Raw genomic sequence first — 27266 nt, 5'->3', positions numbered from 1 at the left:
ACCTGAGGTCAGGAGTTTGAGACCAGCCTGGCCAACATAGCGAAACCTCGTCTCTACTAAAAATACAAAATTAGCCGGGCGTGGTGGCAGGCACCTGTAATCCCAGCTACTAGGGAGGGTGAGGCAGGAGAATCACTTGAACCCAGGAGGCAGAGTTTGCAGTGAGCCAAAATCATGCCACTGCACTCCAGGCTGGGAGACAGAGCGAGACTCCATCTCAAAAACAAAACAAACACACAAAAAGACGATTCTGGCCCCAGCAGAGTGCAGTTGGTGAAGGGGAGAGCCCTGGGTGGCAGCTGGTGTTAGTAATTAACACCAGGGAGCTGGGCCTGGACCAAGTCAGCCAGAGGGAAGGTTGAGAGGAGGAGAGGGCTGAGGCATGGGCAGGTCTTGGATGTGGGACGGGAAGTCAGGGAGGAGCTGTCCTGCACTAGTGGCAGCTGCCTGGCCGGATTCTCTCCGGCAGACCTAGGACCTGACTCCAAGAGCCAGAGAAGCCCCTGAGAGTGTCCTCTCCAGTCCTTGGGAGGAAGCCATCACAGAAATGCCCTACACCCTGTCCACCCACCATACCTCGGTGTCCCTCCCAATGGCCAGGGAGCGGTGGGTAGAGGAGGAGCCAGGGCTCAGGAGGCAGGTGGCACCCAGGCCCCCACCCATGTCCCCCCGATCTTCCAGCCCTTGCCTGGCCGTCTCCTTCCCCATCACTTCATCGGTTCCAGGAGCTAAGATTTGACCTCTCCTCATTTTCCTCTCTCCTAGAGAGCCCTCCAGATTCCTGTGGTCTCTTTCCCAGCCTCACGCCAGAGGACAAAGAGAGTTCTCCTCATTGTGTGGGTGGAGAAACTGAGGCCCCAAGTAGGCCTGGCTGTGCCCCGGTGCACGAGAGTTTCTTTCCTGGAGGCCAGGAGAGGAAGTGGCCTCTCACCCCTGGGCCAGCACCCTCTCCCCTCTGGCCTTGATTGAGCACTGTGGAGAAGCCAGTTGCAAGTCCTTGCTGAGAGGGTGACAGGCCCAGGGCACAGGGGCTCCCAGAGCTTCCACGACTATGGTCAGAGGATGGATGGCAAAGCTAATTATCCATCCAGATCAGCCCACACTCCTGCCAGCTCAGGGCCAACCTGTGTCCCCCCTGCCTGCTGTGTCCCATGTTTTCTTGGTGACAAATGGCAGCTTCCCTTCCTAGAGTGCAGGAATTTTACTGGGGACACCAGCATGGTAAACGGAGGGGCCAGTTGGCATCTTGGCCTATACGGCTGCTTGGTGGGACTCACCGTCTCTACCCCGGATTGGGCTCCCCTGGACCACAGCTGAGGCCACCAGCTGGGACAAGGCCAAGCCCCCATTCCAGATGCTCCACAGCTTGCTGCACCCAGGAGGCCCAGACCCAGGGCTGGCACCATCCTGTCCCCAGATGTCTGGGGCATCCTGGGGCAGGTTTCCAAGCATCCTCTGACTTGGAGTAACCTCCCACCACCAGTACCCACACAAACACACACAGCCAGGCCAGGCAGGTTTTGCACCAGGAGACCTTCTGCAGGTGTTTCCTCTCCATCAGGATGGGGCCCGCTGGATCCCTCCTGTTGGTGTGGTGGAAACTAGAGCTGCATTGGCGGCTGAGCCCTTGTTCTCTGCTGCCCCCGCCACCTCTGAAATGGGATCTGCTATACTTAGGACACATCTCAGTTGCTCTCGTGTAGCACTGAAACCAGACACTTTAATGTCTGTCCCTCAGCCAAACCAGGGGCCAAACAGGAGGGCAGAGGCCATATCCTGTGCATTACTGTCCCCAGCACTGTCCCTGGTATGTAATGGTGGCAATAATGACAACCTGCATCTCTAGGCATTTGCCAGGTAGACAGGGGTGCAGGCTCTGGAGCCAGGCCCTTATGTTCAAACTCCAGCTCTCCTGCCTACTAGCTGTGTGACCTCAGGCAAGTGCTTTAACCTATTTCCTCTTCTCAGTTGGGATTGTGATAGTACCAGCCTCACAGGATTATTGTGAGAATCAAATGAATGAATGCGTATGAAGCTCTTAGCCCAGTTCCGGGTCTAAGGTTCCAGGTGTCTGCACCCATCCTCCTCCTCATGATTAATTATGTGTTTACTGTGAGCTCGGCACCAAGCCAAATGCTTTAAATAAGTTACTTAATCCAGACAACTCCATTTCCCAGAGAGGGAAACCCAAGGTTCAGAGAGGTTGAGTAACTTGCCCAAGGTCCCACCAGCTAGTTAGTTACCTTGAAGACCAGGCCCCAAGCCCAGGCAGGCCGAATTACGCTCCTAGCCCCTGCCCCGCCCAGGCGGCAGGTGTCTGCCTGGTGAGCAGCGCCAGGGGAATGAAAACAAACAACACAGGTTGGCCCGGGTCTTGGAAACCGCTCTAAAGAATCACTTGTGTTTTGTTTGAAGGCTCAACCACAGGAATTACCTCTTGGAGTCTCCGCATAGGTTCAGTGTTGCTGACCTCCAGCAGGTGAGAGTGTCCTGCTTCCCCCGCCCAGACCTCCAGAGAGACTTCATTCCCGGACAAGTCAGCAAGGAAGATGGGAGGGGGTGTCTGTAGTTTACTGAAGACAGCAGTCTGCAGCTTTTCTGCAGCTCTGGGTGGGTTGCCCTGCTGCCCTAGCTTCCTGGGCAGGGACGGATACCCCCAGCACCCTGGAATAAGCAAGCACTCCAGCAACCCCAGGATCACAGGAAAAGAGTTTGGAATACTCCTTTCCCCAGGGAGAGGGTTCAATGGAGTCAGGTCTCATCTGTGAGTCCCATTAGCCCTGAGTGACCTCAGTGCCCACGGGCTGGACGCTGGCACTGCTCAGCCTGACTCAGGGAGGTTTTCTTTTCTTGCCCACGTGGAAACTAGGGGTAGAAGTTCTCCAGGCAGGGTGCCATGGCGCCTCAGTGCAGGTGCTTGGAAGGCCTGGGGCCTCAGTTTACCAGCCCCCCCACAGATCGCAGACAGGGTGTATGAAGGATTCCTACTTGCCCTCCGCAGATTGCAGACGGGGTATATGAAGGATTCCTCAAGGCCCTGATCGAATTTGCCTCCCAGCATGTCTACCACTGCGACCTGTGCACCCAGCGCGGCTTCATCTGCCAGATCTGCCAGCACCACGACATCATCTTCCCCTTTGAGTTTGACACCACAGTCAGGTATGTGGCACACCCAGCCAGCCGTCTCCCAGCCCCACCCTTCCCCACACCCACAGCCTGGCCCAAGCACTCAGGGCAGCAGGACTCGCTTTATGGGCAGGAGCATATTGAACATCGGCTTTGTGCCGTGCCAAGGGACGGTGCAGTTGTTTGGGACAGCCCATGCCCTGGGCAGTCATGGCCAGCTCTGGTCCAGCTCAGGAGACAAGACAAGCTTTCCCAGGACTCCTCTGCCTCTGCAGAACCATCTGTCTTCCTAGAGGTGGCTGCCGGCTCTCTTTGAGTAGAGCCTGCTGAAGCCACAGTGTATGCATGGGTTGAAGAGGATTGTATGAGTTACTGCCCTGCACTGTTGGCATGAGACCAGGCACAAAGTGGGCACCTGGTGGGTGGTACCTGCCACTGCCACTGCATCTGTTGCTGAAATGATCACTCTTGTTCCCAGTTATTGCTCATTATCAGCAACCTCTCAATGGAAAAATTTGTCCAGACTTCCTGCAACCCATGTGGGAGTGGAAAACTGAACTGGGAACATTAGTTCTTTTTCTGTCGGTGTCCACTGGCCGGGATTCAGCCCTGAATGGGCCTGGGGCTGAGTTTTTAAAATTATACCATCTTGGCCGGGCGTGGTGGCTCATGCCTGTAATCCGAGCACTTTGGGAGGCCGAGGCAGGTGGATCCCTTGAGGTCAGGAGTTCGAACCAGCCTGGCCAACATGGTGAAACCTCGTCTCCACTAAAAACACAAAAGTAAGCCAGGTGTGGTGGTGGACGCCTGTAATCCCAGCTACTTGGGAGGCTGAGGCAGGGGAATCACTTGAATCTGGGAGGCAGAGGTTGCAGTGAGCCGATTTCATGCCACTGTACTCTAGCCTGGGCAACAGAGCAAGACTCTGAAAAATAAATAAAATAAGTAAATGTTTTTTAAATACAGGCAAGAAATCTTTAATGACTCTCAAGCAGCATTTATTAAAAAAAATGCAGTAGGACAGAGAAAATCAGTGTGCATTGTGTGACATATCGGTAAGCACTGTTTCGAGAATCTCCTGTTCTGGAATGGAGAGGTACAGTGTGCGTGCATGGGTTACACAGTACGTCACAGCCGTATCATGGGTTCTGGTCAAAAGCGCTGGCCAGCGTGGCCACAGGGCAACCTCCAGCCCAGCCAGCACCAGCAGGCGTGCTGCTCTCTCCCCAGGTGTGCCGAGTGCAAGACCGTCTTCCACCAGAGCTGCCAGGCTGTGGTGAAGAAGGGCTGCCCCCGCTGTGCCCGCCGGCGCAAGTACCAGGAACAGAATGTTTTCGCCTGATGCCCATCTGCTGACCCCGCTCTGAAGGCCGAGGGTGAGTGCAGCTCAGCCATCCCAGCTGGGTTTGCCATCAGCCCAGGATACTCACCGTATCACAGCTGTGTCCCCTTGTCAGGAAGACCCTCAGATGTGACCAGAGCACCGGCCTTCCAGAGAAAGCCCAGGAAGCCCCCATGATGTCCCCTGGCCCCCTCACCACCCCTCTGCTGCAGGAGGCGTCGCCACCACCAGATGCTCCCTGTCTCGGGGCAGACAGGGTCTTTTACTCACCAGGCCCTGGCTCACCAGCGTCCCGGCACCTCCGTTAGGGCTGCCCAAACACTGGAAAGGAGGCTTGGGGAGCATTTCCAATTCCACATTCCTGATTAAAAGGTCTAGTTTTTTAAGGTGGGTTTTTCCCATTCATATTTCAACAGAAAGTATTTTTTTATTGGTGACCCTACGCGAGTCACCCAAGAAATCAAGACATTCTCACCCCCAGTGGGTGCACAGGAGCCACTCAGGCCTGGCCTAGAGGCAGCGGGTGGCTGGCGGGCAGGCCACTGCTGGGACAGGGCCTGTGGGCCCACCCAGTGCCTTTCTTTGGCCCTCACTGCCAGTGCCAAACCGCCCCTCAGCAGGGCAGGGCCAGTCCTGGTGACCCCGCTTCCTCTCTGTCTCCTCTTTACTCCTCACCCCAGTGCGTCTCGCCTGCTGAGCACACCCCTTTCTCAGCGCCAGAGCCCCTAGCTCTTCTCTAGCCTGGGGCCTTGGTCCCATTAGGAGGAGAAATGACTGGAAACCAGCACTGTCAGCACTTTGAGCCCTCCTCGGTTTAGGGAGGGTCACCGTCTTGCCCACCCCCGATCCCCGTGCCCTCCTCACCCCTCTACAGATAGGGGCGCTGCTGCAGATGCTCCAGGCCCACCTTGGTGGGTGCCCGGGGTCACACTCTGCCTAACCCCTGCCAAGGCACAGATAGGCAGGACCCCAGAGAAGGCAGGCAGCCCGGCCCTGCACTGTGGAGAAGTGACCTGGTCCTTTGCCCTAAGCTATGCAGGGCGTGCTGGGGAGCTGCCCTGTGGATACAGCTGCCGCCTCACAAAGCCATGAATTCCCACAGCATCACTGAACTTGCCCAGCCAGGACACTGGAGACTGAAGAACCTCCCCGGAGCAGGACTGCCTTTGAAGGGGCCTTGGGGCTGGGGTGGGAGCCTGGAATTGTTTTCAAAGCGATGTTCAGACCCTCCAGGCTTTGGGGAAATGTGGGTTTGATGGTCTCTCTGTCGCCATCCTCCACCTCTCCTGGACCCAGCAGGCTCTCAGTCCTAGTTGTCTTACCTGTGCTCAGCTTGGAGTCTGAGGCCTCAGGTGGAGATCCGCATGTCACTGTCAGAGATGAGCCCACCTCCACCCTTCCCTGGGGGCGATCAGCTGCTGAGTCATCCACCCAGCCTTGGAGCTGGATCCCTGTGCATCAGAACAGAGGCGGTGGTAGCAGGCAGGTGGAGGCTGCGCACAGCTTCTCCCGGTCATGGCGCACACCTGTGCCCAGACGCCAACGCTTCCTAAGCCAGGAGCTGGGTTTATGCACCGCCATGGCCCACATAAACCCTCCACCACAAGCCGGTCCTAGTCAGAGCCCTCATTGCCCCATCCCTGAGTGGGCAGGAGCCTGGCCTGGGGAGGGCTTGGGCCTGTGAGGATTCTCTCTGAAGGTGCCCTTGGAGGCAGCAGGGTTGAGGCCCTGAGGGGCCCATTCCCCAGAAGCTGCCAGTGTTTTCTGATGCGTTGACTCTTCCTGCCTCCCCTCCCTCAGAAAGGTAGTGCCCACACTATTTTTAAAATGTTATTTTATGCAATACACTGTTCCTAGTGAGCAGGGCTCTGGCCCTGAGGAGTCTTGGCAATGTATTGAAGGAATTGCTGCCATGTGAGTTTTGAATGATTTTGCAGTAAAGACCTGATCTTTCTCATCACTGGTCTGGCTTCTGAATTCTAACACTGCCACTGCCTGGGAGGAGACCACCAGCCATCGTTACCATCTGTCAGGGGCCCCCTACCCTCCTGTTAGTCCCTGGCACAGGGGAAGGCTTGGGAGGTCCGTGACAAACACTTGTAGGCAGAGGGCTTGCATGCCAGGAGTGGGCAGGGAGAAGAGAGTAAGAAAGCCACCTTGCCAAGCCCAGCAGTCAGGGTCTCTGGGGAGGTATACTCACACTTGTATAACAATTCAAGCTGATCCCATGCTGGTGGCTTCTTTTCCTGTGACTTAAATGTCAAAGCACAGACCCTTGACACTGGATCATGTGAAACCTCAGGATACAGGGGACATTTCTCAGAGGAGAAATAAAGGAGAGCTGGGGCTCAGGAAAGATGGATTATTTAAGCAGAGTCCCTGATTCAGGGCTCATGGTTTTAGGGCTCAAAATGACTTTTACTTGGCTGCTGACCTTCCTCAGAAGTTCCAGGAGAAGCCCAGGGGATCCCTCCAAGGGGAGGCCCACACCACTGTCCATTTTAAGAACAGGAGCAGGAAACAGACTAATTCTCAGGGAAATCAGGTTGCAGTAAAATGGGATGGAAACAGACAACATTCAGGTCTGTGATTTCCTGTCCTTGAAGGTCCTTTTCAGATTACAAGGTGGCACCCTTTGCCCATCTAGGTGCCCCACCTTTCCCCAAGGGCCTCACCTCCCTCCAGGACAGTAGATGGTAGGCCCAGAGAAGAGAAGAGAAACTGGGGGAGGGAGGCCCAGTGGAGGGCCATGGCATGTGACCTGGTGCTGCCCTGCCAGTGGGCTCAGACCCTCTCCAGCCTCAGCAAAGTGCCTCTGAGGGTACCTGTATCCCTTTCTCCCCTCCCCCCCCCCTTTTTTTTTTGATACAGAGTCTCACTCTGATGCCCAGGCTGGAGTGCAGTGGCGTGATCTTGGCTCACTGCAACCTCCACTTCCTGGGTTCAAGCGATTCTCCTGCCTCAGCCTCCTGAGTAGCTGGGACTTCCCCTTCTCCTATTCTGCCTGAAGGAGGATGGGTGGTTTGGAGATTCCAATCCAACCCCCAAGAGCTTATCATATAATATAAGTAGTCATAATAGCTGATATAGCCAGGCATGGTGGTCACACCTGTAATCCCAGCATTTTGGGAGGCTGAGGAGGTTGGATCATCCAAGGTGAGGAGCTCAAGACCAGCCTGGCCAACATGGTGAAACCCCGTCTCTACAAAAATACAAAAATTAGCTGGGCATGATGGTGCATGCCTGTAATCCCAGCTACTCAGGAAGCTGAGGCAGGAAAACCACTTGAACCCGGAGGCGGAGGTTGCAGTGAGCCGAGATCGTGCTGCTGCACTCCAGCCTGGGCGACAGCGAGACTGTCTTAAAAAAAAAAAATAGCTGATATATTGTGTGCGCTGGGCATGTGGTAAGCACTGCTTAGTGGACCTCATTTAATCCTCCCAATAATCCAGTGAAGTGGGTGTTACTATCCTGTTGATAGGAAAGAAAGCTGAGCTGCAGAGAGAAGGCAGAGCTCCCAAGGCCTACCAGCCGCCAAGCAGCAGAGTGGGGCATCATGCCTGCCTGACCCCACCAAAGACCATCACCACTGCAGCTGCTGCCTGGCTGTGCTGCAGGCGGGGAGGCACCTAAAAGGTAGGGAGGGAGAGAAGATTCCTCAGCCACTATTTTCTAAGCATGTCAGGCACTAAAGACCGATGCTGAGCAAAGACCAATGCCAAGTTCTGCTGTGTGCCTACCCTGGAGGGTCCCAAGGTGCCACCAAGCCTCAGACACACTGAGATTCTCAGAGGAAGTGGGGACTCACGGGTGGGCAATGCCTAGCAGAGGCAAAGATAGACAGGTAAGGGAGTTCCAGAATGAGCCTGGCCAGATTCAGCTTCCCACCCAACCCTGGGCTCCCAGGAGGTGGTGTCAAGAGGGGCCATGGCCTGGGATGTGGGCCCTTCTTCCTCCCAGAACACTAGCCTGAATCAGCCAGCTCCCGGCACACACAGCCAGGTCCACAGGCACAACTGTTCCTTGGGGCCCCTGAGGGCAGGGGATCTGCTGGGGCTGTGGCTTGTAACGTCTGCAGTAAGTGCAGGCTCAGATCAGGGCAAGGCTGCTTGTCCAGAGAGGCAGAAAATTCCCAAACAGAAAACCCCCAAGGCTGAGGACCCTGGGGCTGGACTCCTGGAGGTTGTTCTGAGCTTACCCTGTGGACGGATTGGAGGGTGGCCCCCCTAACCCACAAGGATCAAGAGCGGGTGGGGGATGGTGGGAGGGCAATCTGGCCAGGAGAAGCTACGGGGGAGGCTCCCGCCCTCCCCAGTCCCACCGTCTCAGCCCCGCGGCCTCTTCCTCCCTGGAGACAGCCAGGTGTGGCCCAGGATCCCGGGAAGTGCAGGGGAGGGGATGGCGTCTTCGCTCGTCAGGCGCTGGCCCAGCCCAGAGGGGACAGGAAGCCAGGACACCGGGGATTGTCTCTCGCAACCGCAGCCCAGCCCCAGTCCGGGAGGAAGTTCTGCCGGGCGCTCTCCGCCGGTGCCTCCCTGGTTATATTGTTGAACAGGAAACCCGGCAGCGCGGGAGCCGCGCGGTCGAGGAGGGAGCGCGGGAAGCCGAGCCCACGCGCGCCTGCCGGGACAAGTGGAGGCGAGGCCGGCGAGGGGACGCCCCGAGGTGCCTGGGCAAGCAGGGTCGGGAGTGGGGCGCCGAGCGGGGTTTGGGGTGGGAGGTGGGGTGGGGGTAGGGAAAGGGGCAGGGTGGGGGAGGGAAGGGTGCGGCAGGTGGCGGGTTCGCACCCGGGAGCTCCGCGCGCCTGCTCCCCTTGTCTCCGTGCTGGGGCGGGAGCTGCGCGGGCCGCATCCCACGGGGAGGAGAAGGTAGGCAAAGGGCTGCCCTCCATCTGGGGGCGGGAGGGGAGCAGGCCCAGGCTCCCAGCGCCGACCCAGGCATTGACGCCGTTGTAGCTTGGGCAGTGGATGCAGGGGACCACCTGGCGACTGGTGCGCTCTTGCACTCCAGGGATCCTCCCTGCTCCCCCAATCCCTCCCCTTCTCTGTGTTTCCCCAGGGTCGGGGAAGGAACCGAGGCCGGGTCTCCTTCTTATCCAGCCCGAGACACTGAGCTCCAGTGGGCGTCCCTGCGCTGGGAATCCCGCTCGGAGTTTTTCCAGGCCTGGCCGGGCTGCGTCGGGAAAGGCCCTGGTGAGGGAGGAGGTGGGCCCGGAGCGGGCGGGTCTGCAATCCTGTTGGAAGGGCTCGCAGTGGGTGATTCAGGGTGCAAATGACCTCCCCGGGAACGGGAACGCCCGCACGAGACAACCAGTCCCAGCCCGGCATTCCCAGAGCCGCGCACGGGAGGGACGCAGGGACTCCGAGACAGCAATCCACGGGGGAGGGGTGGAAGGGGAAGGCGGAGCAGGGGCGGTCCCACCCTCCTTGGGCTCCACTCGCGACCCGCCAGTGCCCCTTCAGACGCAGCCGTCGCGGCTCCGGGTCCCGGCCTTCTGCTCTGGGCCTCGTCCCAATGCCCCCCGAGGTCCCCAGCAGAGGCATTCAGGCTCCTCCTCGCCCCGCCCAGACACGGCTGCTTTGGGTGTCGGTGACAGCACTCCTGAGCGTCCCTGTCCCTCTTCGCTCCACTTGTCAGCTCCGGTTCCGCGCAGCCTCTCCGGCCTCGCCCCTGGAAACCCCGCCCAGGGCGATGGTAGGGGCCTAACCTGCTGCCACCGCCGGCTCCACCCACCCAGCCCATGGGCTCCCTGAGGCCCGCCCAGCCGACGTGAGTGCGCTGCGGGGTCCAGGGGGAAGGGGCGCTGGGGGAGTGTCCTCCTTGGGGTTTGTTGGCTCAGCTCTGGGCAGCTCGATGACCCCGCCTCCAGGGCCCAATGTGCTTAGTGACTCAGTTTACTCCCTTTCCTCGTCGAGGAACGCTTGACAAAGTGGCGAAGGAGCCCTGAAGAGGCCCCGGTTGGACCCTGCTCCTTCGGTCCCTCTGCCTTGGCAAGCGGCGGTCTCCTGGCCCCAGGTCCCGGCCAGCTTAGGGGGCAGGAGGAAGTGTGGTCAGTGTGGGACTTTGGATGGGCCATGCACTTCCGGAGAAGACCACCGACTCATGGCTTTGGTGGAGGGGCGCAGGCAGATTTAGTTAGGGTGTCCCCCATCCCTGACACCCGGGAGCCGGGGCGGGAGCGGGGCATGTGACCAGCACTCCGGAGAGGTTTGGGGGACCCTGCTCTGGGACTCCGCACTGATAGTCACTGTCTCAGAGTGCATTCTCCAGGAGCCACTCTCGTGGGGAAACTGTAGAGGTCACAGGGCAGGTAGGTGGGCAGGCCGCAGGGGCAGGGCCTTTCTCAGGAGGCGGCGTGAGAGCCAGAGAGCAGGGGGCGGTGCGGGCCGGGCTGGGCGGGTCGGGCTCGGGCTCACGTCTGCGGTGATGCAGCTGGGGAAGGAAAGAGAAACCGAGAGAACCGGTTCCCCCGCATTGGCAGCAGAGGCCTCTACATCAAGGCCCTTGGACTAAGCGGGGCAGGGACAGCCCCCAGGTAGAGCTGTTCGCTGGGCGCCGTGCAGAGCCCGCATCCCAACTCTGACCAGGGAGTCGGGGCGCAAGCTCCTGGAGGGAGGCAGTGCTACGAGACCCTCTGCGGATTCTCTGAGGGCGGGAGGCGTCCGGGCGGGACAGGGCCGGGTAGCGGCAGTAAATGGGGTGTTCTTCCTACTTAACTGACGGGAAAAATAAGGCTCAGTCAACTATTAGGCAAGCGTGGTGTCAACCTTAGAGCAGGCAATCACCCCTTGTTTTAAAGCCAAGGCTTCCCTCCTAGTCGATTTGGACCAAGACTACTCACAATCTCCCCACCGCAGGACTGAAGCAAGGGCCAGATCTTATAATCTACCCCACGGAACGAAGAGGTTGTCCTAATTCCAGCACTGAGTGTAAGAATGGAAGCCTTAGATGTGATTTTATGCAAGTTGCCATTTTAGAGATGGGAAAACTGAGGCCCGAAGGCGAACGGCGAGTGCAGGATCGGGACTCGAACCCAAGTCTGTCCCCGAGTGCGGGGCTATCCCGGGCTAGGTGGTCTTGACCTCCGCGGCCCTCCTTCTTGTTGCCTGCAGGAAAACGCCGCGGCCGCGATGGCGGCGGACGTGGAGGGGGACGTGTACGTGCTGGTGGAGCACCCCTTCGAGTACACCGGCAAGGACGGGCGCCGCGTGGCCATCCGGCCCAATGAGCGCTACCGGCTGCTGCGGCGCAGCACCGAGCACTGGTGGCACGTGCGGCGTGAGCCTGGTGGCCGCCCCTTCTACCTGCCCGCGCAGTACGTGCGCGAGCTGCCCGCGCTGGGCAACCCTGCCGCCGCCCCGCCGCCAGGTCCCCACCCGGGCCCCGCGGCCCCCGAGCCGCTGGCCTATGACTACCGGTTTGTGAGCGCGGCAGCGGCCACGGGCCCCGACGGCGCCCCCGCGGAGCCCAGAGGCCGAGCCAGCTCCTTGTGCGGCCCTGCGCAGCGCGGCGCCGCGACCCAGCGCAGCAGCCTAGCGCCCGGCCTGCCCACCTGCCTGTACCTGCGGCCCGCGGCGCCGGTGCGGCCCGCGCAGTCCCTGGACGACCTGGCGCGCGCCGCCGTCTCGCCTCCCTGCGGCCTCCTAGGAAGCAGCGGCAGCTTCAAGGCCTGCAGCGTGGCGGGCTCCTGGGTGTGCCCGCGGCCCCTGGCGCGCAGCGACTCAGAGAACGTCTACGAGGTCATCCAGGACGTGCACGGCCCGCCGCGGGAGGAGAGAGCGGAGCAGGTACCACCCCGGGAGCGGGGACGGGGGGACGCGGAGGCGGGGAGGCCCGCTGGCGACCGCGTCCGCACGGAGCCGGGGCTCGAGGAGACCCGCTCCGCTCAGCGTCGGGCACGACGCCCACCTCTGTCTGAAGACTGCGGATGAGCGCCCTCTCCCCAACCGCGAAACGGGAGCGGTGCAGACCCCCAGTCCCTCATCAGCAATTCCCAAAGTTCCTTGGAAGCCCAGAGGTTTTTCGTAATCCAATTGGTGGCAAAATTGCGCTTGAACTGATGTGAGGCTGTTGATGGTCTGTATTTATCGCACTTGTGTAAATATTCATGTTTCGCTGCAGAAAAGGAAATGAGCTCGATGGTCTGCTGCTGCCCCAAGCCCTGCTGGGAGGTTATATAACCTATAGCAGGTGTGTGCCCCATATTATCTTTCCAAGTCCCAGCTGTTGTGTATTCCGAAGCGCTTCTGGGCACAGAACGGGGGGTTGCTGGCCTGCCCCAGCTCAACCGCCTTGCCCGTCTCCCAGGATCCTGGGGTCAGATGAGAGGGTGGATGTGAAAGTCAGGCGTCTGCTTCCCTTTCAGAGTGCTTCCAGCATTTCAGTTCCTTTTTTTAAAGAATTCTTGATGAGTTTGTTTCAGAAAGACGTCCGGTTAAGTGAGGTTGTTTTTCCCCCCTCTTCAGAGTCCAGTTGTGTTAATCTGGGAAATCGGAAATAGAGCACGTCTTACATCCTCAGAACACTCTGGGCGACCCTGACATTTTGAACTTTAGGAACTTTTCAGGGAGGGGCAGCCCGAGGGGAAAAAAGGATGCTCAGAACCGTTCTGCCATCTGCCACCGGCTGTGTCGTGTGATGATCTAGAGACAGTTCCCTTCCTCACTCAGGGTCTCAGTTTGTTCTTCAGCCCAAAGGGAGGGGTGGACAGATGACCTCTGAACCTTGGGAGCCCCTGATTTCTTTCGCTGTCCCTGATGTCACTACCATGAACATTGATGCCCACCGTGTGCCAGGACTGAGTCTGGGATGCCCAGAAGAAGGAGACACCCCTCCGTAGGCCCGCTGCTGGGTCTTCCCTCTGCCCGTCTGGTTACAATGCAGAGCTCAGGTTTTGAGACTAGGGAAAGGGGAACCAGACTCTGCTGGGTCACCTGCCAGCTGCTGACAGCCACTTACACGCGAGGACGCTCCCCTAGACCCAGCGTCCTTTGGTGTAAGCACAATATTTAAGGATTAGGGTTGTGAGCCTTAAACGAGGTAAGGCTTCGAAGCGCCTGGCAGCAGCAGGGGGTCCACCCAGACTGGGTCCTCCTCGTTTGGCTTCCCTGCGTCTCCGCCGCCTTCCCTCGGGCTTCTGCAGCGGCAGCCCGCCGCCTTGTGGCCAGGGTGGAGAACGGCACCTGGCGGGCGGGGCTGGGCACCGCGGCGGGTTCCTGTCTCGCGCCCCTGCCAGCCGGCCAGGCAGCTTCTCTGGGATGGGTGGTTGGATCCCAGCGCTCTTCCCTCGCAGCACCCCTCTGTTTCCTGCGCAGGTTCCCGGTGGCGCACTTCCGGGCCTCTCCACGTTCTCTGTCCTGGTGACGGTGGGAGGGTGCTTGCCCATCTGAGCCGAGTCCCTGGAGGTGGGGGAATGGCCTTGCTCTTTGAACCTCGCATCTGGCCCAGGGTCTGGCTCAAACAGAATGCACAGAGAGTGTACGTTGAGGAGGTCAGAGGTGTGGCAGCCCTTTACCTATGAGCCAGGGCTCTATAGGTCTGCCCAAGGGCCAACACCCAAGGCCCCAGGACAAAAGAGGAAGGAGACTGCCCAGGTCCTGACATCTCCTGAGAAGACGGATCACCCCAGCTGCCAGAGCGCCTGCCAGGTGGCCCCTCTACCCATCCTTCCTCCAGCTCCCAGCAGGTTCCCAGTTGCAGTGGCATATGGAGGGAGGGGCACCGGTGATGGGGGTAGGGGACTTACCCAGGGGGGAGCTAGGACATTGGCCAGAGACAGGCAGCTCCCTGGCCCCGCCTACGGCCCTGATTCACTGTGTGACCTCCACAAGTCACCCTGCATCTCTGGTCCTGTTTCCTTCCCTGTGCAGTGGGTGCAATAAAACCACATTCCCTGCACGGAGCTTTATTCAAGAGGCAGCTGTGGGTCTCCCTGGTGCTCCACCCCCAACAAAGTCCAGGGTAGGGAGTTGCTCGTGCCCTCCAAGGGAACCCCACCCCTGCTCTTAGTTGTCCCAGGTGGCATTTACTCACCATGACCCTCCAGGCCCATTCACTTGTTCATTAGGCATGAACTAGCTAAATACCTGCCAAGCCCTGGTGAGCCTTTGGATCTAGAGAGGACTGAGGCACAGCCACAGTCCTAGGGGACTCACCCACTTGGATAGGAGGCCAGCAAGAGAAGACATGGGGCCGGGGCTCAGAGTGGAGCATGGGGTTGAGAGTGGGTACCCACCCGGGCAGGGCCTCATGGGCCCTTGCCAAGAATGTGCATGTTATCCTGCAGCTGCTGTAAGGCTTTTAGCAGAGACAGGAGTGGGATTGAGAAAAAAATCCCTGTGGCCAGGGCTTCAAGAATGGCCAAATGTCTTGGTGGTCTCGTGGGCATGTGGTGGTAACAAAGGTTTGGGAGGTGGATGGACAGGGTCTGGGGGCCGAGGGAGGTAGGAGGGAAATCGGGTTGAGTTCTAGATTCGCGGCTGGCATTCATGGGCAGACAGTGGTGCTGCTTACTGAGGTGGGGATGACTTGGGGAGGAGCGGGGTGGAGAAAAGATGGGGCCGCCTGGATTTAGGTGCCAGACAAAGGGAAGAGAAGCATGAGAGTGCTGGCTCAGAGGCCAAGAAGTGTCCAGAAGAAGGACGCACAGGAAGGTCATGTGAGAGAAAGGCCATATGACACTTATCCGAAGTGGCCACTAGAAGCTCAGCTGGTCAGGGGGGTGCTGAAGGCAGAGGGTAGTGGTCAAGAGAGAAGTGAGTGTGCAATCTGAGCGTGTGGACAACGGGCAGGAGAGAGACACAGTGTGCCCAGAGGGGGTGTAGGCCATGGATGGAAACGTGGTCCCCAGGTTTAGGTGCGTGGGCAGGAGATAGGGAGACTGAAGATGGGGAGGAGGTCGTTGCTGAGAAGGGATCGCACAAGAAAGTGGGTGCAGAACAGAGGGGGCAGGATGTGGGGATGGCAGTGGCATGGGGGCACTGGGGAGTGTGTGGGGACGCCCGTCTGTCAGGCAGCAGCTCAGGGCTTAGGGCAGGCTACCGGGCAGGGCCAGGGACCCCCAGAACAGAGGAGCTCCTGCCATGGATTGTGTTTTACAGCCTTGTCACTCCCCATGCACTCTAGTTGCATATATTGAGCACTTGGGGTGGGCTGGTCACTGTGCTGGACACTGGGGACAAAGTGTGGTAAGACATGGTCCCAAGGGGCTAAGAATCCTGTGGGCTCTTGCTCAAAGGCTTGTACCCAGGGTTAAGCTCCCAGCAGCTTGGAAGGCAGGCATGGACACCTCCATTTGCCCTGAGTACAGAGGTTCAGGGAGGTTTAGTGACAGGATGAAGCTCACACAGTCAGGAAGTGGCTGTGTCCAGAACAGTTCCAGGCCCCCTGACCCAAAGCCCCACCCTGGCCACCAGGTTCAGTTTCAGCCTGGTGGCCTTTAGGGTTGGCCACCATGTTCCCCTCGGCAAGAACAGTACAAGCTGAAGGCAGGCATGTGCTCCTTCTTCTGAGCATCCTGTGTGCCCAGCCCTGCTGTGGAAGAGTTGATGTCCCAGGAGAGGGGCATCTCCTGTTCTCTTGCTGCCCAGGAGAGGGCAGAAGCAAACCCTTCTGAGAGGGGAGAGAGGGAGACAGGGGAGGTAAGCAGGGATGACTCCTCCCCTCCCCCAAAGAGGCCACTCAGGGAGCCCTGGGAAGCCAGTCCAAAGCCAGTGCAATAAAGGGAACTCTGAAACTCTTCCCGTGGCTGTGGTCCTGACTCTGGGACTCTTCCCGTGGCTGTGGTCCTGACTCTGGGATTTCAGGGTGCGGTCACCATCCCCGCCCAGGGTGGGAAGGCCCAGGCAGGTGGAGCTGGCCTGGAGCCCGCCCCTGTTGCTGGAGCATTGGCCGCTGGGAGGGAAGTTCCAGCCAGGCCGCTGCGTGTTCTTATACAAGCAGCCCCGGAGGTGCCGCACCTGAGCTGGCAGCCCCGACTGGAAGGAGCCTGGGGCCTTCATTCCTCCTCCTCTGCTGGGAACTGTGAGTGAGCCCTCGCCCCTAGGGGACTAGAGGGCGGCCACAGCAGTTTCCCCACTGTCCCCTCCCTTTCCCGAATCCTAAAACCCACCTGGGGGCCCCTCCTCTCTGGATCCAGGCCCAGCACCCAGGCAGCTGGAGCCACTGTGATTGAGAGAAAGGAACTGGCCTTGGGACAGACCCACCTGTTCCCGTTCGGGGCCAGCTAGGTGGCCTTTGGCAAGGGGGGTTGGTAACAGCAGGAAGCTGAGGCCAAGTTGAGGGGACTCCAGCTAGCCCCTTGATCGCACTCCCTCCTCCAGCAACCCCCACCCCCACCCCCCAGCTGGGGCAGCCGCCCTGGGGTGGCTCTGCCGGTTTCTTTACACCTGACCCAGTTCCCTCCCAGTGGCTCACCTGCAGCCCCGGGCTGTCCCAGGAGCCCTCTGCCTAGGATCTGACATAGGAGACAGCAGCTTCTTGGGTCCCCCTCCCACCCTCACCCCACATTGCTGTCCCCCCAGAGATCTCCCTGCCCACCACCCTCACCCCCCGCGGCTCCCCTGCAGGCCCCATGATCTCTTGGGGTCTTGCTGGAGCCTGTGCCTGGTTCTCACCTCTTAGTCCCTGGCTTCCTTCAGCCCCCAGGGGCCTGAGATGGGCCCCAGGACAAGCCCACCTGCCCCTCACTTCCTTCCCAAGACTCAGCAGTTGGCCTCACTCTAGACCTATCTTTTGTAATGTTTATTTCAATGGTTTTGGGGAGCAGGTGGTGTTTGGTTACATGGATAAGTTCTTTAATGGCGATTTCTGAGATTTTGGTGCACCCGTCACCCAAGTGGTGTGCACCGTACCCAGTGTGTGTAGTCTTTTATCCCTCACACCCCTCCCACCCTTTCCCTCACTCCCAAGTCCCCAAAGTCCGTTATATCATTCTTAGGCTTTTGCATCCTCATAGCTTAGCTCCATAGACCTATTTTCTCTGCCCCTCTTAGAGCTGACTGTGTCCAGTACAGGGAGGGGTGGGCATCGTACTGAATGCCAGCCTGGATGGGTGGTCAGTGCCAGGCCCTGGGGAATGGGAAGGTCCATGATCATGACCAGGGGGCAGCTGCTAACCAGGAATGTGGCCAGGGCTCCATGCCTGAATGATGGGGAGATTCGGAGCTGGATCTGTGCTGGGGAGTGAGAGGTCAGCGGCTGTTGGTTCATATTGAAAGGGAAACAGGGCAGCCAGGACTAGGGCTCTGGGGCACAGGGGCACAGGGGCACAGGTGCTCTTGCTAAAATTTGGGAAGCTGTGTTTCCAGATTGCAGAAGGATTCTAGTGTTGAGGGAACTTCCAGAGATGTTGCCTGGGCCTGCAGGATCTTTCTATCCAGCCCAGGCTCTTGCAGGTGCCCACCCTGCCTCCTTGCCTTCTCCTGGCTGGGGGTCCCCTGTGAGGCATGAAGGGAGGGGGACAGGGGCCCCTGTCCAGGCCTCCATGTCTGTCTAGGGACTGGGCCAGAGAGAGGAAGCAGAGGTAGCAGAAGATCCTGCCTGCAGAATCCTCCCAGCCTCCCCCTTCCTTTCTCCTCCTTGGCCCAGTTAAATGTGTAAATTACTACTCCCTCCCTATAAAAATCGCTTAACTCCATTACAAATATTTGAATAATAGGAGGGAATCTCAATCGAATGACTGTTAGCATGTTGGTTTCTTCCCATTTATTCTGCCTTCTTATGAGTATGTCGGGCAGCTCCTGTAGAGACATCACAGAGTAATGACGATTGTGCCTTCTGCTTTTCCATTTACCGTATTCACCTAGTCAGTGAATGTCAGCTGCTGTACTGGTGACTAGGGAGCAATGAAAAATAAAGGATGGTTCCTGACCTCAGGTAGCTTACTGTCCAGGAGAAATTGAATAGCAGATCCAGTTATGATATGGTATGGCATGGCAGTTATGGTATGGCAGATATGATATGATATGACGCGTCTGCAAAGAGCTGTTGGGGGCATGTTGGAGGAGCCGCCCTCCCAGAATCTTGTTGGCAAGAGGGAAATCCAGGAGTGCTTCCTGGAGGAGGAAGGTGTTGGCAGAGATGAATTCAAAAGGTTTCTACAGTTCCCTCTAGTGAAACCCTCTGGACCTGGTGCCTTTTTCAGTGGCAGATTTTTTTTCTTATCAGTGGTAATTAGTTTATTTAAGTTTCTACTCACCTTCTGGTTAATTGTGGCCATTTTATATTTTACTAGGAAAGCATTCATTTTCTCCAGATGTGTAAACTCTCCACTTTTAAAATTTATTATGAATTTCTTTGTGACCAAGTAAATGATTTCTCTAAGTTTTTCATAGACATGTAAGAAAAATGCATATTTTCTTTTTTAATTTTAATTTTAATTTTATTTTTTTGAGATGGAGTCTTACCCTGTCGCCCAGGCTGGAGTGCAGTGGCGTGGTCTCAGCTCACCGTAACCTCCACCTCCTGGGTTCAAGCAATTATCTTGCCTCAGCCTATGAGTAGCTGGGATTATCAGTGTGTGCCACCACACCTGGCTGATTTTTGTATTTTTAGTAGAGAGAGGATTTTGCCATGTTGGCCAGGTTGGTCAGGAACTCCTGACCTCAAGTGATCCACCCACCTCAGCCTCCCAAAGTGCTGGGACTACAGGTGTGCGCCACCACGCCTGGCCGGAAAAATGCATATTTTCTATTTAAGGGATATAAGGTACTATCTGCATTAAATCAAGTTTATTGATTATATTATTCAAACTTTCATTTCCTTTGTATCCTTTGCTTGGGGGCAGGGGTCTTTTACTCTAATTCTGATAGAGATGTGTTATGTTAAACCTTCCACTCAAATGTTCTCTATAAAGCTCGTCTGGTGCTTTTCCTAGTTTTTGCTTTTTATATTTAACTATGGTGCTGTTGGGAGCATGCAGATTTAAAGTGTTCTGTCGGTACAAATTGTGCTTTTCTTTTTTTTTTTTTTTTTTTTTGAGATGGAATCTTGCTCTGTCGCCCAGGCTGGAGTGCAGTGGCCGGATCTCAGCTCACTGCAAGCTCCGCCTCCCGGGTTTACACCATTCTCCTGCCTCAGCCTCCGGAGTAGCTGGGACTACAGGCGCCCACCACCTGGCCCGGCTAGTTTTTTGTATTTTTTAGTAGAGACAGGGTTTCACCGTATTAGCCAGGATGGTCTCGATCTCCTGACCTCGTGATCTGCCCGTCTCGGCCTCCCAAAGTGCTGGGATTACAGGCTTGAGCCACCGCGCCCGGCCCCAAATTGTGCTTTTCTATCATTACACAGTGTCCCTCTTTATCCTATTATAGTGCTTAGCCTTAAATTTCGCCCTTCTATTGTTAATATGACCACTTCTTATTTTACTTTATTTTTTTTTTTTTTGCACTTGCTTAGCATTATTTTATTTTCTACCATTATCATTTTTTGAGACTACTAATTTCTTGCATATGTCACATCACTGTTTTGTTTTGTTTGAGACAGGGTCTGCCTCTGTTGCCCCGGCTGGAGTGCAATGGTGTGATCATGGCTCCCTGCAGCCTCAACCTCCCTAGCTGAGGCAATTCTCCTGCCTCAGCACTCTGAGAACCTGGGACCACAGGCCGGCATGATACCATGCCCAGCTAATTTTTTTTTTTTTTTTTGGTATTTTTTGTAGAGATGGAGTTTCTTCATGTTGCCCATCACCACTGTATTTTTGTTATTTTCATGGTTTTTTTGTTTGTATGTTTTTTGAGATGGAGTCTTCCTCTGTCACTCAGCCTGGTGTGCAGTGGTACAATCTCGGCTCACTGCAACCTCCACCTCCTAGGTTCAAGTGATTCTCCTGCCTCCACCTCCTGATTAACTGGGATTACAGGCACACGCCACCACATCCAGCTAATTTTTGTATTTTTAGTAGAGACAGGGTTTCACCACATTGGTCAGGCTGGTTTCAAACTCCTGACCTCAGGTGATCCACCTGCCTCACCCTCCCAAAGTACTGGGATTACAGGTGTGAGCCACTGTGCCCAGCCTATCACTGCATTTTTAAACCCAAGCTGACTCTTTGTCTTTTAGTGGGAGAATTCAATCTGTTCACATTTCGTTTAACAGTTGATCTACTGTACTTGATTTGATTACCTTTGGCTTATTTTACATTTATTGGTTTACCTTGCAGTTTTTTCCCTCTGATCTGGTTATCCATTTCCTTTTTCTTCCCATTACACTTTCCATTTCATTACTGGCAGCTGTCTCTTCTCTGGGGTTCCTAATCAAACACATATTCTTTAGCACATTCCTTGATGGGGATTCTTTTCTCAGCACCCTCATCTGGAAGTTACAGAACCTGTCACTCTGTAGACTCCGGTCTTTTTTCAGCTTAGGAACATCTATTTGTTACTTGATTTGATTCTTGTTTCTTTATTTTTTATTTTTTTTTGAGACAAGGTCTTACTCTGCCACTCAGGCTGGAGTGCTGTGGCACGATCACGGCTCACTGCAACCTCGACCTCCTGGGTTCAAGTGATCCTTCCACTTCAGCCTTCTGAGAAGCTGGGAATACAGGCGCCCGCCACCACGCCCAGCTAATTTTGTTTGTAGTTTTTGGAGAGTCAAGGTTTCGCCACGTTGCCCGGGCTGGTCTTAAATTTCTGGACTCAAGCAATGTGCCTGCCTCCCCTCCCAAAGTTCTGGGATTACAGGCGTGGGCCACCGCGCTCGCCCTGTTGCTTGATTATTGTTTCTTTCACCAGCTTTTTCTTTCCTTTGCATATGAGCACTCCTGACTGGGTCCCCCGTTTATCTTTGGTGTCTTTATTTCATTCTTGGTGTCCTTTTGCTCTGAGGTTTGATATTTCTTCTTGACCTTCCAGGCTGCAAATTTGAATCTCAAGAGTGAATTTCTTCTCCTTCAACTAGTACAATGAATTCTAAAAATCGGTCCTTTTTTTTTTTTTTTTTTTTTTTAGACGGAGTCTTGCTTTGTGGCCCAAGCTGAGCTGCAGTGGCGGGATCTCAGCTCACTGCAAGCTCCGCCTCCCGGGTTCACGCCATTCTCCTGCCTCAGCCTCCCGAGTAGCTGGGCCTACAGGCGCCCGCCACCACGCCCAGCTAATTTTTTGTATTTTTAGTAGAGATGGGGTTTCACCGTGTTAGCCAGGGTGGTCTCGATCTCCTGACCTCGTGATCTGCCCGCCTCAGCCTCCCAAAGTGCTGAGATTACAGGTGTGAGCCACCGCGCCCGGCCAAAATCAGTCCTTTTTAAAAACTCTGCTTGATTCGAGTCTCCTTAAGAGTTTGTATTCAAGTTGTAATTGCATTCTCCAGCCCCTCTATTTTGCCAATAGCCTTGAATTTATTTTACTAGGTAGTATATTTACAAGTATTTTTTAAATCAAAACAATATTTTAAAGTCTATAGTAAAAATCTCACGTGTACCCTGTTTCCCTGCTCTGTTCTCCCTCACCTCAAAAGTCACGCCTTTCATTCATTCTTTCTTAATTCTTCCAAAGTTTCTGAGTACAAACAAGTATGACTACGACTCTGATTACTTAATTTTCTCTCTCTTAAGCAACACCGTCCTGTGTGTAAAACAAGGTTAAAACACACACACACACACACACAACACAACTAAACAAAAAAAAAACCTTGTTTACTTTTTGTTTTATTTATTTCTTTGACAATGTATCTTGGAGATTGTACCTAGAGAGGTTGTGTCTCCTTCCCTACAACTACAGATAATCCATTTTACCAGTCTCCTGTTTACAGGCACGTGGAATGTTTCCCATTTTTTGCTGTTACAGCAATGCCATAATGAATACCCTTTTACATATGTACAGGTAGAAGTAGGAAAAATTCCAGAAGTGGGATTTTGGGGTCAAAAGGTAAATAATAGATATTTGATGGGTATGTCCCATGAGGCGTATACCAATTTGCCCTCATCAACACAAATTAGAGTGTCTAGTCCCCAAAGCCTTGCCAACTGACTGTTGTCAAACTTTTGTTTTCTGCCAACCTGACCATAAAATGTATTATCTTTTTTTTTTTTTTTTTTTTTTTTTTTTTTTTTTTTTTTTTGAGACGGAGTCTCGCTCTGTAGCCCAGGCTGGAGTGCAGTGGCCGGATCTCAGCTCACTGCAAGCTCCGCCTCCCGGGTTCACGCCATTCTCCTGCCTCAGCCTCCCGAGTAGCTGGGACTACAGGCGCCCGCCAGGTCGCCCGGCTAGTTTTTTATATTTTTAGTAGAGACGGGGTTTCACCGTGTTAGCCAGGATGGTCTTGATCTCCTGACCTCGTGATCCGCCCGTCTCGGCCTCCCAAAGTGCTGGGATTACAGGCTTGAGCCACCGCGCCCGGCCAAAATGTATTATCTTAAGGTACTTTAAATTTGCCTTTCTCTTTCCAGTAAGATTATCTTTTCATATATTTAAGGGCTGTTTGTTCCCCGCCCCCCCTTTTTTTTTTCTGTGAATGGTCTACTTATATCCTTTGCCTGTTTCTGTATTGGGTTGTCGGTTTTTTTTCTTATTGAGTTATAGTACCTTTTTCTATACTAGGGAAAATAGCCCTTTGTCTGTTATTACCAGTCGTAATTCCCTCCCCAACCCTGATTGTCTTTTGACTCTGTTAATAGCATTATTTTGCCATGCAAGTTTTCTTAAAGTATACTTATGTAGTCTGATGTATCACTCGTTTATTTTATGGCTTTTATATTTTGAGTCTTTGTTACAAAGTCTTTTATATATATATACATACAGCATATTTAAGTCTTTTATATATACACACACAGAGCATAGTTTATATTATATATATTTATATATGTGCAGCATATTGAAGTCTTTTATATATATAGACATAAAATATATAGGCTTATATATATGTATATACATATAGCATATTAGATTTTGTTTTCTTCTTTGATTATATTTATGGCTTCATTTTTAAAAATTTAAATCTTTAATCCTTTGAGGGTTATTGTGGATGGACAGAGTGAGATGTGGACCCTCCCTTGTTTATATACGTGTTTATTTATTTGTTTATCTCTGGATGGGCAGCCAGTTGTTCTGTGGCCTTTCACTGACAAGTTTGTCTTTCCCCATGACCTGTGATGGCATCTTTAGTGCGTCCTGGGTCCCAGTTGTGCTGGGGTCTGGTGGCGGTGGCCTGTTTAGTGCGTCCTGGGTCCCGGTTGTGCTGGGGTCTGGTGGCGGCAGGCAGCTGGTTTGGTGGTTCTGTCTGTTCCCCCTGCTGAGCTGTCACAGACTGAGTTTATATGTCTTTGCTCCCCAGAGCTGGGGTCAAGCTGCAGGAGTACTCCACTTGGTGGGGGGGGGGGGGCCTAGAGTGGAGAAGGGATGGTGGTCTCTGCCAGTGGGCCTTAGGCATGGGACATCTGTGATGTCAAAACACCAGCAGGAATTCTCCCTATCTCCTTGGTGCCCTGGCCTTACGGGTAGAGACTACCTGGCCCACCTGTTTGGACCCCTGAGCTCCTGGGCACAAGGATACAAGAACCACCCTGCCTTCTGCCTGGGGTCCCATGATGGGCCAGCCTGCCCCAGGGTTTCCCTGGGAGCCTCCACCTCAGACACAGCCTTTCACCTGTGCCAGCCAGGTCCCACCCACCCACTGCCCCAGCCTCTGCTTGACTTAGGCAGTAGCAGGTCGCAGTTGGGAGCAGAGGGGAACAGGGCATGTTGAAGTGGCCTTATTCCCAGAATGCCAGCTCCAGAGTTGTGTCTAAAAGCGAGAGGAACTACTTTGTCACACATCGGGAGCAGGAGAAGCTGAAGGGCAGTCTGTTTCCAGAGGAGAAATAATGAACAACTTTTTTTCTTTTCTTTTTTGAGACAGGGTCTCACTCTGTCACCCAGGCTGGAGTGCAGTGGTGCGATCATGGCTCACTGCAGCCTCAACCTCCTGGGCTCAAGCAGTCCTCCCACTTCGTCCTCCCAAATAGCCGAGACCACACGCTTATATGGTAGCGACAGTGAGGATGGAGAATAGTAAAAAAGTTTGAGGGAATTTTTTTTTTTTTTACTTTTTATTATAAAAATGTCCAAATAGGCTGGGCCTGGTGGCTCATGCCTATAATCCAAGCACTTTGGGAGGCCGAAGCGGGAGGATTGCTCGAACTCAGGAGTTCAAGACCAGCCTGAAAAACACAGTGAGACCTTGCCTCGATATTAAAAATAAGTAAATACATTTTAAATTTAAAACCAATAAAAGAAAATGTCCAACATGAAGAAAAGTAAAAATAATTTTTTTTTTTTTGAGACAGAATCTTGCTCTGTCACTCAGGCTAGAGGGCTATGGCACAATCTCAGCTCACTGCAATCTCTACCTTCCAGGTTCAAGCGATTCTCATGTCTCAGCCTCCCGAGTAGCTGGAATTACAGGCACGTGCCACCACGCCTGGCTAATTTTTGTATTTTTAGTACAGACGGGGTTTCAGCATGTTGGCCAGGCTGGTCTCGAACTCCTGATCTCAAGTGATCCACCTACCTCTGCCTCCCAAGGTGCTGGGATTACAGGTGTGAGCCACCATGCCTGGACAAAAAGAATTTTTTTTTTTGTTTTTTTTTTTGTTTGTTTTTTGTGACCAAGTCTTGCTCTGTTGCCCAGCCTGGAGTGCAATGGCACAATCTCGTCTTATTGCAACCTCTGCCTCCCGAGTTCAAGTGATACTCCCGCCTCAGCCTCCCAAGTAGCTGGGATTACATGCATATGCCACCAGGCCCTGCTAATTTTTCTATTTTTAATAGAGGAGGGATTTTGCCATGTTGGCCAGGCTGGTCTCGAATGTCTGATATCAGGTGATCCGTCTGCCTCAGCCTCCCGAAGTGCTGGGATTACAGGCATAAGACACCACGCCCAGCCAAAAATAATTTTTTTTTTTTTTTGAGACAGAGTTTCACTTTTGTTGCCCAGGCTACAGTGCAATGGCTCAATCTCAGCTCACTGCAACCTCTACCTCCTGGGTTCAAGTGATTCTCCAGTCTCCTGAGTAGCTGGGATTACAAGTGTGGGCCACCATACCCGGCTAATTTTTTTGTATTTTTAGTAGAGACGGGGTTTATCCGTGTTGGTCAGGCTAGTCTCAAACTCCCGACCTCAGGTGATCCACCCACCTCGGCCTCCCAAAGTGTTGGGATTACAGGCTGTGAGCCACCACACCCGGCCAATAATATTTTTGAAAAATGAATATGGGCTGGGCTCAGTGGCTCACGCCTAGAATCCCAGCACTTTGGGAGGCTGAGGCAGGCGGATCACAAGGTCGGAAGTTTGAGACCAGCCTGGCCAAGATTGTGAAACCCTGTCTCCACTAAAAATACAAAAAATTAGCTGGGCATGGTGGTGGGCGCCTGTAATCCCAGCTACTCAGGAGGCAGAGGCAGAGAATTGCTTGAACCCGGGAGGCAGAGGTTGCAGTGAGCCGAGATTGCGCCACTGCACTCTAGCCTGGGTGACAAAGCTAGACTCTGTCTCAAAAAATAAAAAATTAAAAAAAAATACAATTACCTATTGCCTAGATTTAACAATAGCAAGGAGCCAGCATCTTGCTGGCTGCTCTACTAGGAAAAAAAAGAGAGAAAAGAGAAAAAACAATATTTGCCATGTTTATTTTTATTTATTTATTGCTGATGAATTATAAATTCTAGATATATTTCACCCCTGAAAACTTCAGCATGCATCTCTGAAAAGTGATGTCTTTCTCCATAAACACCCTATCATATCTGACAAAATTAACAATAATTCCTTAGTATCATCTATGACCTAAGCCATCGTCAGATTTCTGCCTTATCCTAAAACATCTCTCTCATAGCTGGTTTGTTTGGTTCAGGATCCCGTCCAAGGCCATGCCTTGCATCTGGCTGTCTCTTCAATCTCCCTTGAAGAGCCCCGCCCTTTCCTTCTGCCTGGACACTGACTCATTGCCCTGCCTGCAAGGTGTCTGCTTCCGTGCAGCAGTGTTTCCGTCTTCCTCTAACCCTGGTGTTTGTTACCTGAGAACTGGTAGGCAGGTCTGCAAGGCTTAGGCTGGTGGGATCAATGGGGCTCAGTGTCAGATGAGGCAAAGCCAGCAGGAGGCAAGGATGATTCTACCTTGAGTGACAGAGGTAGATGTCACTCAGATGCTGAGATGGAGGAAGGAGGAGGGAGAGGACAAATTTGATTTGGGGCACACAGCTTTTGACGTGTACAAAGGACATCCAGATGGCAGTGGGATATGTGACCCTGGAGACTTTGCTGCGAGTTATTCCTCTACAGCCGGTGGGGCTGGGCTCTCCCAAGGCAGTGGAGTGAGAAGCCAGGTGAGACACCAAGCAAGAGGCTGTGGCAGGGGAGGTGGAGCTTGGGGCCGAATTGCTGAGCAGTAGCAGAGGAAAAGAAGGAAAACCAGGACACCTGGCCCGAGGAAGCCCAAGAAGGAGAGGATTTTAAAGAGCAAACACTGGAGAGAAGTCAGGCCAGCGAAGGACCAGATCTGTCATCAAGGAAGTGGTGGAAGGCCAGCAGTGGGCTGGCTGTCTAAGTGAGGGGACAGAGAAGTTGGCTCAAACAGGAGGAAGGAAAAAGGAATTCGTTGTTAAAAGGGGATGCAGAACTGGGTCCAGGGAACGAACTTTTTTTTTTTTGAGATGAACTCTCTCTCTGTCACCCAGGCTGGAGAGTAACGGTGTGATCTCTACTCACTGCAACATCTGGGGTTCAAGTGGTTCTCCTGCTTCAGCCTCCCAAGCAGCTGGGACTACAGGCGCCCGCCACCACACCTGGCTATTTTGTGTGTATGTGTGTATTTTTAGTAGAGATGGGG

At 54.3% G+C, this 27266-nt stretch overlaps 2 protein-coding genes across 5 annotated transcripts in view; both read left to right on the top strand.

The window, feature by feature from the left end:
• PLEKHM1 (pleckstrin homology and RUN domain containing M1) overlaps positions 1 to 7967 on the top strand; it is a 57102-nt gene extending 49135 nt beyond the window's left edge. Inside the window, exons 10-13 of one of the 3 annotated variants that reach the window (XM_030923754.1) lie at positions 2416 to 2479; positions 3002 to 3159; positions 4357 to 4502; positions 7950 to 7967. In XM_030923754.1, the coding sequence (XP_030779614.1) occupies positions 2416 to 2479; positions 3002 to 3159; positions 4357 to 4468 (334 nt within the window). In that variant the 3' untranslated portion in view covers positions 4469 to 4502; positions 7950 to 7967. Of the gene's footprint in view, positions 1 to 2415; positions 2480 to 3001; positions 3160 to 4356; positions 6429 to 7949 lie in introns of those variants that run through there. The other 2 variants (XM_010383621.2, XM_010383619.2) reach the window with 2 other exon arrangements.
• Positions 7968 to 9526: 1559 nt separating this feature from the next.
• ARHGAP27 (Rho GTPase activating protein 27) overlaps positions 9527 to 27266 on the top strand; it is a 38842-nt gene continuing 21102 nt past the window's right edge. For both annotated transcript variants that reach the window (XM_030923756.1, XM_030923755.1), the window contains exons 1-3: positions 9527 to 9660; positions 10106 to 10237; positions 11581 to 12255. In XM_030923756.1, coding sequence (XP_030779616.1) covers positions 11599 to 12255 — 657 coding nt within the window. In that variant the 5' untranslated portion in view covers positions 9527 to 9660; positions 10106 to 10237; positions 11581 to 11598. The remainder of the gene's footprint in view (positions 9661 to 10105; positions 10238 to 11580; positions 12256 to 27266) is intronic.

This window comes from Rhinopithecus roxellana, chromosome 19 (genome assembly GCF_007565055.1).
Source record: "Rhinopithecus roxellana isolate Shanxi Qingling chromosome 19, ASM756505v1, whole genome shotgun sequence".
Taxonomy (NCBI): Eukaryota; Metazoa; Chordata; class Mammalia; order Primates; family Cercopithecidae; genus Rhinopithecus; species Rhinopithecus roxellana.
This window is presented reverse-complemented; position numbering and strand designations above follow the sequence as displayed.